The 12,945-nt window shown below is 41.6% G+C and overlaps 1 protein-coding gene and 1 pseudogene across 5 annotated transcripts in view; both read left to right on the forward strand.

Moving 5' to 3' along the window:
- The window catches only part of AHCYL2 (adenosylhomocysteinase like 2), a 190,901-nt gene that overhangs the window by 155,767 nt on the left and 22,189 nt on the right, over positions 1–12,945 (forward strand). For all 5 annotated transcript variants that reach the window (XM_019959064.2, XM_019959065.2, XM_070788147.1 and 2 more), the window contains exons 5-7: positions 2,796–2,898; positions 8,974–9,068; positions 11,640–11,746. In XM_019959064.2, coding sequence (XP_019814623.2) covers positions 2,796–2,898; positions 8,974–9,068; positions 11,640–11,746 — 305 coding nt within the window. The remainder of the gene's footprint in view (positions 1–2,795; positions 2,899–8,973; positions 9,069–11,639; positions 11,747–12,945) is intronic.
- On the forward strand, positions 2,905–6,057 carry LOC109557616 (zinc finger protein 512-like; annotated as a pseudogene).

Here is a 12,945-nt window from a genome sequence, read left to right on the forward strand (position 1 = left end):
TGTCATCTGCATATCTGAGATTATTGATATTTCTCCCGGCAATCTTGATTCCAGCTTGTGCTTCTTCCAGCCCAGGGTTTCTCATGATGTACTCTGCATATAAGTTAAATAAGCAGGGTGACAATATACAGCCTTGACGTACTCCTTTTCTTATTTGGAACCAGTCTGTTGTCTCATGTCCAGTTCTAACTGTTGCTTCCTGACCTGCATATAGGTTTCTCAAGAGGCAGGTCAGGTGGTCTGGTATTCCCATCTCTTTCAGAATTTTCCACCGTTTATTGTGATCCACACAGTCAAAGGCTTTGGCATAGTCAATAAAGCAGAAATAGATGTTTTTCTGGAACTCTCTTGCTTTTTCGATGATCCAGCGGATATTGGCAATTTGATCTCTAACTCTTCATATATATCTTTTGCCCTGTTCTCTCCTCCTCCCAGAACTCCAGTTATATGTAAATTAGACCATTGATGGTATCCCATAGATCTTAGATACTCTCTTCTGATTTTTCTCCGACTGTTTTTTTCTTTCTCTATTTCAGTTTGCGGATTTCTATCGATCTATCTTCAAGCTCACTGATTCTATCCTTAGATATGCCCAGTTTGGTATGATAAGTCTAATGAAAGAATTCTTAAATCTGATACCTTAAAAAAAATTCCAATGTTTCTATTTCACTTGTTTTTTATAGTTTCCATTTCTTTGCTGAAATTCTCTATCTGTTCATGGATGTCGATCTGTTTCTCTCGACTGCTTCAACATAAATATGATAATCATATTTAAAGTTCCTGTCTGATCAAACATTAGCTTATCTCAGAGTCTGGTTCTCTTGAATACTTTCTTTCCTGACTGTGGGTTGGGTTTTTCACTTTTTTGGTGTGTCTTGAACTTTTATATTGAATGGTAGTATGTTAGTTCCCATTATTGTCATGAACTGGTCTGGATTTCAATTCTGTTCCGTACCGAAGGCTACAGATTCCTCCAAGCCAGAGGGCTCTCAGTATTTCTGCTCCACCCTCAGGCTGTCAACTACTTCTGCACATGCTTGCCACAGGGGGGCTCTCTCTTCAAGTGCATGTCCCCCCACAGCAGAAGACTGCTTGTTTTCTGGACCTAGGCTCATAGTGAGAGCAATTGGGCTTCTTAAATTTTTCTGGTCCAATCTCAGTCTTAGGCCAGCCTCTGTGAAAATGGGACTTTCTCAGTGTTCCTGCCACTTCTGTCAAATTTTTTCTTGTATCTGTGGTAGTTCTATAATCAAATACCACTGTCCTTCAAAGTCAGATTCCCTGGAGATTACCAGTCCCTTTGCCGGATCCCCACATTGGGAAATCTGGTGTGGCACCTAAAACCTTTACAACAGTGTGAGAACTTATTGGTATTATTGTTCTCCAGTTTGTGGGTCGCCCACCTGATGGGTATGGGATTTTATTATTATTATTTTTAATATAAATTTATTTATTTTAATTGGAGGCTAATTACTTTACAGTATTGTATTGGTTTTGCCATACATCAACATGAATCTGCCATGGGTGTACACGTGTTCCCCATCCTGAACCCCACTCCCACCTCCTTCCCCAAACCATCCCTCTGGGTCATGGGATTTGATTTTAATGTGATTGTGCCCTTCCTACTGTCTCATTGTGGCTTCTCCTTTGTCCTTGGACTGGGGTATCTTTTTTTAGTGGGTTCCAGTGTTCTCCTGTGGTAGGTCTTGAGCAGAGATATTTTCCTGTCCCTCCTGGAGAGGCAGTGATTTTTACTTTGTATCAGCATACCTAGTCCTGGGCCCAAGATGGTTTTCAGCTACTCCCCAAGGAGCAGAGAGTTTTTACTTCTACCCTCCGCCAGAAGCAATGGGTCTTTGTCTTGTCCCTCATGGCAGGCATAATTCCCGCTCTTCTTGCTACAGTTTAGGACTTTTGTTTCCTCTGAGAGAAGACTGGGGAAGTGCCCAGATTTCATGCTTATTGTCGAGCACAGGCAATCAGCTCCCTGCCCCCAGTCTCCTTTGTGAGCTCTGGTTGGAAGCCCCTAGAAAAGCCCTTTCACATGAGTATGAAATCTCATTGTGGCTCAGGCCACCAGAAGTTCCAAACTGACATATTGATACTTTCCCACACTCAGTCTTTACTAATTCATTAACATTTTAGTTAATTTTTTCTTACTCTATTGTATGACAGCCACCTCTTCCTCCTGCACTCTGACAAGAATAAAACTGTGTTCCCTCTCTCCCTAAAGGGATTTGGCGCTCTCTGGAGTTCATTGGTTGCATTATGACCTCGGCTCTTTGATAGGCTCAAGAAACGTTACAGTATGGTAGATTATGCAGCTTTTTCTTGTTTTTAGAGCGGAAGCTTCTCTTTCGGCTTTCTACATCGTAAAGAGAAGCAGAATTATAAATTGGTGGTTTTTGAAAAGATGTATGGCTCTGAAATCCTTGGTTTAATTGAATCTTATAGGGAGGACCAGTAGGTTAAATGAGTAAAAGCATACAGCTCAGTGGGAGCCTTCCTCATGCCTACCCTCAACCCCTGCCCCATTCTCAAAGTGCTGAAGTTTCTGCAAAGCACATGTTGAAAATCATTGGTGTACTTTCTCATTGTCAAATATATAAACTTAATTCCTTGACCAGCTGTTTGGCCCGTGCTTGCTCATCTCCTGCTTTCTCTTTAATACAGGTGCTTATGGAAACTCTGGGAGCTTCCATAATGTACTTTCTCATTGTCAAATATATAAACTTAATTCCTTGACCAGCTGTTTGGCCCGTGCTTGCTCATCTCCTGCTTTCTCTTTAATACAGGTGCTTATGGAAACTCTGGGAGCTCTGGGAGCACAGTGCCGATGGGCTGCCTGCAACATCTATTCCACCCTCAACGAAGTGGCTGCTGCTCTAGCAGAAAGTGGTAAGACCTTTTGCACATTCTTTGTCTCTGGCTAAAGGTTTCAAAAAGTTCCATTGTTTTGATGTAAATCTGTAAGGAAAGTTGACATTTAAAGTTGTCTTGGAAGAAATATTCATTTTTTTTAAATGAAGTATAGTTGATTTACAATATTGTATTAGTTTCAGGTATACAGTAAAGTGTGTGTACACACATATGCACGCATATATATTCTTTTTTCAGTTCTTTTTTACTATAGGTTATTATGAGACGCTGAATGTGTTTTCTTATGCCATATAGTAAATCCTTGTTGTTTATCTAATATATATATATGGTAGTGTATATCTGTTAATCCCATACTCCTAATTTGTCTGTCTTGCACCTTCCCCTTTGGTAGCCATAAGTTGTGTTCTATGTCTGTGAGTCTTTCCATTTGGTAAATAAGTTCATGTATACTGTTTTTTAGATTCCACATATAAGTGATATTATTTAATATTTTAATTTACTTAGTATGATAATCTCAAGGTCCATCCATGTTGCTGCAAATGGCATTATTTCATTCTTTTTCAAGGCTCAGTAATATTCTATTATACATATATACACACACACACACACCACATCTTCTTTATCCCTTCATCTGTTGATGAACACTTAGACTGTCTCCATGTTTTGGTGGGTCCCTATTCTTGATGAGGTTTCTCTCTTTCTGAACTTCTTTTTGTTAAACATGATCAAGGTAACTGTATTGCTTTACAGCCACAAATATCTTCTTATGTCTGATATTCCATTATTAGTTAATGCTTTGCCTTGCCTTGCTAATATTAGAGCACCATTGAACACATTCACTGTCTAAGGTCATATGGGGTTTCCCTTGTGGCTCAGCTGGTAAAGTATCTGCCTGCAATGCAGGAGACCTGGGTTTGATCCCTGGGTTGGGAAGATCCCCTGGAGAAAGGAACAGCTACCCATTCCAATATTCTGGCCTAGAAAATTCCATGGACTGTATAGTCCATGGGGTTGCAAAGACTCGGACACGACTGAGCGACTTTCACTTTCCAGGTCATATGGATTAGAAAAGAAAATGCTTCAGATATAATTTTGTGGTCCTACTGGTTTTTCAGCAGTGTGCTCTGATTTAATGTTTGGTACTTCTGCTTTAGCACTAAACAGGACTTGACCTGGCAGACTAATATTTGAACACAACAGCCACTGACACTTGAAGGACAAAAGAAACAGAGAGGGCTCGCGGCCCCGACTCCACATCTGGGAGTGGAGAGGAGAGCGGAAGTGGCGTTGTCTGGCTGGAGCCGTTGGGTCAATTTGTTAGGCGAGGAGAGGGAGTGATGTCTTCCAGACTCCGTGCAGTGCCCGCTACCCCGGGACCCACACCCTTTAAGCAGCAGAGAAGCACGAGGATCATGGAAGCTAAGAATAGCAGAACCCAATCCTCCATAAAGGATAAGAGTTTCCAGTACACTATCCCTCATGATGACTCCTTAAGCGGTTCATCATCTGCTTCATGAACCAGGGAGTGATTTTCTAGCATCCTTCCGAAAATCTACCTACAGGGTGAAGATGAGAAGGATCAAGTCAGCTGCTGCTTCCCATGTAGAAGGGTCAGATGGAATATCAACCAAAGGAAAAAGGAAACCCAGGCAGGAAGAAGATGAAGACTATCAGAGAATTTCCACAGAAGAAGCATAAGCTTTATGGGAGGAAGCAGCAGCCTAAAGCTCAGCCTAATCCCAAAGCCCAGACTCACCGTATTTGGAAGGAACCACCGGCTTATGCAGCAGGCAGTTTAGAGGAACAGTGGTACTTAGAAATTGTGAATGAAGGCAGTGTCTCCTGTCCTACCTGCCAGGCAGTAGGGAGAAAGACCATAGAGGGCTTAAAGAAACACAGGGAAACTGTAAATAGGAAATGTTTACCTGTCGTCATTGTGGGAAACAGCTTCTTTCACTAGCAGAGATGAAGTATCATGTCATGGCAAATCATAATAGCTTCCCCATTTTAAGGCTGGAGATGAAATAGATGAGCCAAGTGAGAGGGAACGTCTCTGAACAGTTCTCAAGAAACTGGGAAAGCTGAGATGCATGCATGAGAGTTGCTCTAGTAGCTTCACCAGCATCGTGGGATATCTGTACCATGTGAGAAAATGAGCAAAGGGGCTGCTGAGCTGGAGAAGATGACCCTGAAATGTCACCACTGTGGAAAGCTGTATAGATTGAAGACTGGACTCGTATATCACTTGTATATAAGAGCATAGTACTGTATTCTTCTTTCCAGAGTCAGGACAGCCAGAGTGCTTGAAGGACATGAGCTTGGAGTCAAAGAGTGGAGACCGAGTTCAGAGGCAGATAGCTGTGTACCACCTGCAGGAACTGGCTTCTGATGAACTGGCCAAGGAATGGCCTGAGAGAAAGGTGCTTCAGGATCTGGTACCTGATGATTGGAAGTTAAAATATACTTGTCCTGGGCTACTGACCTTCAGCCAAGAAGTACTACACAAATAGAAGTCAGAAGTATCATCGCATTCAGTGTCCTAACCAGGGTTGTGAGGCTGTCTACAGTAGTGCATCTGGTCTTAAAGCTCACCTGGGCTCTTGTACTTTGGGAACGTTTGTGGCTGGAAAATACAAGTGTCTTCTCTGTCAGAAAATGGAAATGGCAACCCACTGCAGTACTCTTGCCTGGAAAATCCCATGGACAGAGAAGCCTGGTAGACCAGTCCATGGGATCGCAAAGAGTCGGACACGACTGAGCGACTTCACTTCACTTCACTTCACTTCTCTGTCAGAAAGAATTTGTGTCAGAGAGTGGTGTCACGTATCACGTCAACTCTGTCCACTCTGAGGATTGGTTTGTTGTCAACCCAACAACAACCGAAAGCTTTGAGAAGCTGGTGAAGATAAAACAGCAACAGCAAGAAGAAGAGAAGTGGATGTGGTAGCCCAGGAGCCGATGGTTTCTAAGGTGGCGGCAGCAGCCCGGCATTGAGCTTCCTGAGACAGAGCCGAGTCTTAGAGTAGGGAAGGATCAGAGGAGGAATCATGAGGTACTGCTAGTGGCGACACCCTGTAGAGATGTACATACTGTAGACAACCAGAACAGAAGCCAGTGCCAACACAGTTCCAGAAAATCAAGTCCCCAAAGACGAGTCATAAATGAGGAAGGAAATAGGCAGTCAGTGTGAAAGCACTCCTGGGAGAGTAGATGGAAGGCTGTTGTCACAGGGACCTGTGTGGAGAGGCCTGAGTCACGGGAGCCGAGTAAAGAGAAGTTTACTATTTCAGCTGTTTGTGTAAGGCTGTGACAGTCTCAGGTCCTTGCTCCTGTGTAAATTTCACTGTTTCTTCTACTGATTCTTGTGAACCCTCCACTACCCCCACCCCCATTTTCTTCTTGGTAGATTTTCCTGATATTCTCACTGGAGCCCCCCTATTTTCTCTCCTCTTGCCCAAAGAGCTCCCCCTTAAGGTCCACTGTAGGCCCTCTTGCCCTGTACAAGACTAAGAAACTTGTTCGATTAGCCTTTCCATACTGGGCTATAGAATGTTCTTGGAAGTGCCATTGATTCCGTAGTTATTCCATCATCTATCTTATAAAATGATTCCAAACTAACTTTTTTTTTTTCACTTTTCCAGTTGAGCTTTATTCCAGAATGGTTTTACAAAGCTGATTTTAAATCCAGTACATCTCCACATATGAATAGCTCCATCCCTCAGCCACAGACCAAAGAACCTAAGCAACTGTTCAGCTTTGAGTGTGGTGTCAGCTAGGCTTTTAGTAGTGTTAGTCACTCAGTCCTGTCCGACTCTTTGCAACCCCATGGACTGTAGTCTGCCAGGCTCCTCTGTCCATGGGATTCTCCAGGCAAGAATACTGGAGTGGATTGCCATTCCCTTCTCCACAAACTAACTTTTCAAAACCATACCAACTGATGATTTTGTATTTGTGATATAACAAGCCTAGAACCTAGAATTGTTGTCACTCCTTTAATAAGGTTCCCCTGTCTGCCTGGGTGACAGAATTTATGGAGGCTGTTGTCTCATTATGGTTTTAGGATTGAAAGTGAGAAAATACTTAGAATAATAAAGCTAGACCCGCTGGACACAAGTTTTCCTGGGAAATACTTTGTCCCAGGTGGCAGTTGGTAACCAGACCCACAGGCATGATGTGCAGCCTTAGGAGAAATATGTCTCACATAAAATGACTGGAAAGAAGAAAGCAGCACAAATAAATACCACCTCAGATCAACTTTCCTGCAGTTTATCTTGTTCCTACAGTTTTGAGGATTGAGGAGTAATACCCTTTTGCCTCTGATATTTGACAGAGAACCCTAATATTGCTGGTAGTGCCATGAAGATTGGTAGCCAAGTGTACATTCCTTCTCCCCTGGACTTGACCTGATTGTTAGCCCTCTTAAGTTCTCGTATCTCCCTTTAGCCAAGGTCTGTCTGTCTGCATTTTCTGAGAATGTTGTCCTCTACCCTCTTTTTTAGACATTGTGTTTTGTCCTCTTTATAACCTGACACTTTGACACCAAGTGTAGATATTTATCTGGAGTTGGAAAGAAGAGTTCTTTTTCTGAACCTCTTGCCTAGCCTATAGTATCTGTTAGGCTGTTTCTCCTTCAGGATGGCTTTTCCTGGAGCATTGATTAGAGCAGTTCTGTTGTATTTCTGAATTCTCTTCCCCTTTTCCGTAAATATTGGTCTTCTATATTATTGCCAATTTTTGTGGCTTACACCACATTAAAAGCCAGAGACCCTTTAACCCTGATGTGGACTAATACTGCCTTTTCAAAATCTACAAGGCTATTACCACTATTAACTTTTCTCTGTGCTCCTCCATATAGCCTTAAAATGTGGGCTTTTGTGAAGACCACTTTGAAACACAGGAGCGTTGAAACCTGGTTGGGATACTGCCAGAATGGGTAGTTTTGAAACAAAGGAAGGACATGGTCTATCCACTAGACATTGTCACTGGCAGTTGCTCCCTTAAAGCCCTTTCCATTCATAAGGATTGTCAGGGAGGAAAATGGAGACGCTCTGTTAATTTCTGGTGAGTAAGATTTGGGGAGTGTTTGCCAATGGCAAGAAGAATAAATGACTGTGTCAGAAAAAAAGAAATAGAGAAGTGTGGACTTTGCCGGTTTCTTGCACTCCCTCTCTGACAGCACAACACAGATCAGGGTACAAAAATTTGCATCAGAGCTCATGAGAAATTCTGGGAAAGTTCTATAGTGCATGTATCTCTCCTTTTGCAAACGCTGTCAACATTTTATTTGTTCTTTCATTTACATTAATTTGTAAGATTTTTATTAATGTGTAAATTATGTATAGAAAGTGCACATATATAAATATGTAGTTCAATTAATTGTACATATACATTCATTTTTTTTCCAACAAATGCTTATTGACTGACTCTAAGGGCAAATAAGAGAGTCTTTGCACTCAGAACCTTATATTGTAGTTGAGGAGAAAAGACACATTTACAAACAATGATAATACAAGGACATATATGATAATGCCACAACAGATCATACGTCCACATTCAGTGTACCAGCAAGGGGCTAATAAAAGATCAGATTCCATGAGAGATCACTTACAGCTGAGTTAATAAGGCTTCATTAGGAACATGCCACTTAATTGGCCAGTGAAGTGTAGCAACATTTGAACAGAAGAAGAAGAGTGTAAGAGTTTTCCTGATGAAGAAGGTGGAATGACTAAGGTAGAGAAGCAAAGAAAGATCAAAATGTAGTTGGGAAATGGTGGGAATTCTAGTTGGACTAGATGAAAAAGTACATATTTCTAGTTTCCTCTTTTTTGCCTTTAGTCATATTTTTAGCATCCCTCATACTCTTGGCCCTTTTGTTTGTCCTCTTTGGTCTAACAAGAATAAAACGACCATCAAAGACGAAGGAATGGATAAAGGGGGCTGAAGACAATATTTAATCAGTGAAGAACATCAGCCTAAGAAGTATGGCAAAACAAGTTTGGAACTGGGAAAAACTAGCATCTCATCTTCGTGCCAAAACTGAGGGTCAGCCCTTTTTTCAGGCTTTAATGGTTTCTCTTTGTTCTTGTTTCTCAGGATTTCCTGTGTTTGCCTGGAAAGGAGAGTCAGAAGATGACTTCTGGTGGTGCATTGACAGATGTGTGAATGTGGAGGGCTGGCAGCCAAACATGGTGTGTTAGGTTTCTGTTAGCATAGTTCATTGGGACCTGGGGGTACAGGGAGGGAGGATGTAGCCTGGGAGAGGGTTTCCCAACAGGAAGGAAGATGTTTCCTTTTTCATCTGATGCACCTGGGCTTCCAGCAGAACTAGATGCTTATGCTTAGGACATCCCAAGAATATTAAACCTCTTTATAGCCTCAAAGTGCTTATAATTGTCAGTGCTGATCTTAGAAGTGCTCATATTCATCAGCAGCGTTAAAATACTACTCCAGGTTCACACATGACTGGTTAAAAAGTAAGATGAATGAGTTACTATCCCCTAACACTGCTCACCAGCACCTCCCCCAACACACACAGCTCCAGTGGTACATAGCTTTCTCTCTAGAATCACATGCTAAATTTATAGTAAACCTGAAGGGATCCAAGTTCAAATTTCTTCTTTATTCATTTCTCACCTTAGGAAGTTGGGGCTTTTAATTTTTGCTTAGTTTTTATTTTTGTTTCACTTTTTTTAAAAGTGCTTGAAGTCTGATAGCATATTAGATTCATAAGGGGAAGCACAAAGCTGCACAAGTACAATGTACTCCTACTTTGCAAACCTTTCTGGATAGGAGTGAGAGGAGAAATTAAGGAAATCAACTAAAAACAAGAATCCTTGAAGCTCTAGTCCAACTATTACTTGCTGCTAAAGACTGCAGAGCAGGCTTTACCTGGGAGACAGAAGGAGAAGCAGCCTGTCTTTCTAGATTCTGTGATGCAGGTCATAATGCACCAAGAGTTGATTTGAGGAAAGCTGGGTTAAAACCTTTGTATCCTCAAAGGGAGGGAGGAGTTGGCTGCACGATGAGTCAGCTCATTCCAGCACACAGAGTGTGACTGACAGAGGTTCTACTGGGAATAAAATATTAATGGTATAGTCACGAACATAGGGAGGACAGGGCATTGTACATAGCAAGCATTTACAGATTGTAGATCAGCACAAACTGCTGGAAAGGTTGACAAAGTGAGTAAGACAAGAATAAGAACTGTGACCCCAGAAAACAGTACCCATAATCTTTTTGGATCCTGTAAAGATCTAGTACTTTTACTTGCTTGCTAACCTCAGGAAGATTCCTGAGTGACAAGAATTTTCTGCAGTAGAATGACAGACTGATAATTATAGGCTTTATTCATTAAATAAATATTAGGGATAGCAACCACCTGCCTGTATTCAAAATCTTTGTTAAGAGGAAAAAGTGGATGAGAATAGTTATTCTAAGATACTGTCTTTCCTGTATAGCATGTTTTGTATGCTAGGGATCAGAGGCTGCAAGGAAAAATGCCATGAGGGATTTCATACATGTAAAAAGGGAGAGAGAAATGCAGAGGACCCTGTCTGTTCCTTAGGGACTCTGTTCTGAGGGTTTCTACCACAAGAAAAATGGAGCACTGACTTACAGTATGGAGCAAGTGTAAGAGTGAGTCCAGCCTTGGATCTCTACTCCCAAATAAGGTTTGGTGGAATCAGAGAAAATAGATTAACAGCAGGAGCAGAATTGGGAATTCCCTGGCGGTCCAGTGGTTAGGACTCCATGTTCTCACTGCCAAGGGCCTGGGTTCAGTCCCTGATCAGGAAACTAGGATTCCATAAGCTAAGTGGTGCTGCCCAAAACAAAACAAAAAAACAAGGGCAGAAGCAAAAAAGAGGTCAGGTATTAGATCCAAGGTCGGAGATTGTGTGTAGGCAGGGATCCAGGATGGCGCCTTTGACACTTGTAGTGGAGTTAACTGATGGAACTGCAAAATGGGCACGTGCCAGCAGAGGGCAGCTCAGTCGTGTGGGTCTTTCTGGGAGAGTGGATGTGACAATTTGGAAAGTCCTGCCAAGCATTTCTGACAGCTAGGTAAAGGGCTGAAATGCCACAGCCTACTGCCTAATCGTATTCTAAGCTGATCTTTCTTTAGCTTATTTATAATTCAGAAACTTTCCTCTGCTGATGAAAGCTCCAGTGGGCACAGCTTTGTGTTTGTCTTTAATCCCAACCTGAAATAGTGATGAGCTGTTCAGAGGCATGCTTGCACACCTACATGCTGCACAGTTCCCTAGTTATTTTTAATTTGGTTTATAGAGAGTGTGAGGTTGTGCTAGGCAAAACCCTACAGTGCTGCCTGAGCATTTTGGGTAGGAGAATGCCTGTACTTTGGGAGAAGTAAAGGATTAACAAATACAGTTTTATAAGCCATTGTTCTGGGAGAGAGACTAATTATCTGGTTTTACTAAGCTTTCACTGATTATATTCAAAGTCCTGAATTTAACTACTATAAATATGCTATTAGGTTTAAGCTTTCTGACTATAGTACAGTCAGGAGCTAGTGGTCTAGATGATCACTTAAGCTATTAGTCCATAAGAAAATCCTCATGGCATTGCTGTATAGTTTGATCCTCGTAGGTATGTCATTTGGGAAGTTCACTTGGCTGTGAGAATTACAGTTGACCTTTCATCTCACTGTCGTTTTCTTCTGTATAATGACCACTGTAAATTACTTTGTTTAACCATTTACAAAATTTTAAATATGACATTATTGATGCTTATTATTCCAGATCTTGGATGATGGAGGGGATCTTACTCACTGGATTTATAAGAAGTATCCCAACATGTTTAAGAAAATCAAGGGCATAGTGGAGGAGAGTGTTACCGGAGTTCATAGGTAAGATTTGACATAGGCATGCTGGCTTTATACAGCCTGGACATATGTTCATGTAATCACATACTTACAGAATTGTTGTTGCTGTTTATTTGCTAAGTCATGTTCAACTCTTTGCAAGTCCATGGATGGTAGCCCACCAGGCTTCTCTGTCCATGGGGTTTTCCCAGGAAGAATAGTGGAGTGGGTTGCCGTTTCCTTCTCTAGGGGATCTTCCCGACCCAGGGATCAAACCCAAGTCTCCTGCATTGGCAGGTGGATTCTTTACCACTGAGCCACCAGAGAAGCCCACTTATAGACTACATTATGTTAAAAATTAGAATGATGCTCTGAAATGATGAGATCTGAATCCACATACTTGTGTTTTAAATTAACAACACAAATAACAAACTTAAATAGTGAGGAGTGGATAGCGGAACAGTGTGGGCCTCATGTTTTCTAGCATTGTAATACAATGACTGCTTGTCTTTTTTGGACAAATTCACTTATTGAACTTCTGCATTGAACCAATAACTGCTCTAAAAACCATGCTAGGGATCTTGCAGTGGGGAAAAAAATTCTGGTCCCTCAGAGAGCTTACATTCATACACAGAGAGCAAGTATTTAGGGTTCTGTTTCTCAAATGAGTCTTAATTCCCTGAATACAATTTAACCATTTCTGTTTCCTATTATTTACCCAGAAAGAGCTAAAGTAAGAAAGTTTTAGGGAAATAAATTCTGAATAAGCCACTATCACTGCTTTCATTATATTGTGATCTTTTTGAATGTATAAAACTATGAATTGTCCCAAATTTTCAAACTTTTAGAAAGAGGTGAATTTTGAATAAAACATCTGGTTCTAACTTTTAGTTGACTGAATTTAAAAAAATAAATAACCCTACATATGGATATATGGACTTCCCAGGTGGTGCTAGTGGTAAAGAACCCACCCACCAATGCAGGAGGCGTGGATTTGATCCCTGGGTCAGGAAGATCCTCTGGAGAAGGGAATGGCAGTCCACTCCAGTATTCTTGCCTGGAGAATCCATGGACAGAAGAGCCTGGTGGGCTACAGTCCATAGGGTTGCCCAGAGTCAGACATGACTGAAGCGACTTAGTATGCGTGTAGATATACATATTTAGCAAATTTGGAAAACTCAGCAGTGGCCACAGGACTGGAAAAGGTCAGTTTTCATTCCAATCCCAAAGAAAGGCAATGCCAA

Source organism: Bos indicus, chromosome 4, assembly GCF_029378745.1.
Source record: "Bos indicus isolate NIAB-ARS_2022 breed Sahiwal x Tharparkar chromosome 4, NIAB-ARS_B.indTharparkar_mat_pri_1.0, whole genome shotgun sequence".
Taxonomy (NCBI): domain Eukaryota; kingdom Metazoa; phylum Chordata; class Mammalia; order Artiodactyla; family Bovidae; genus Bos; species Bos indicus.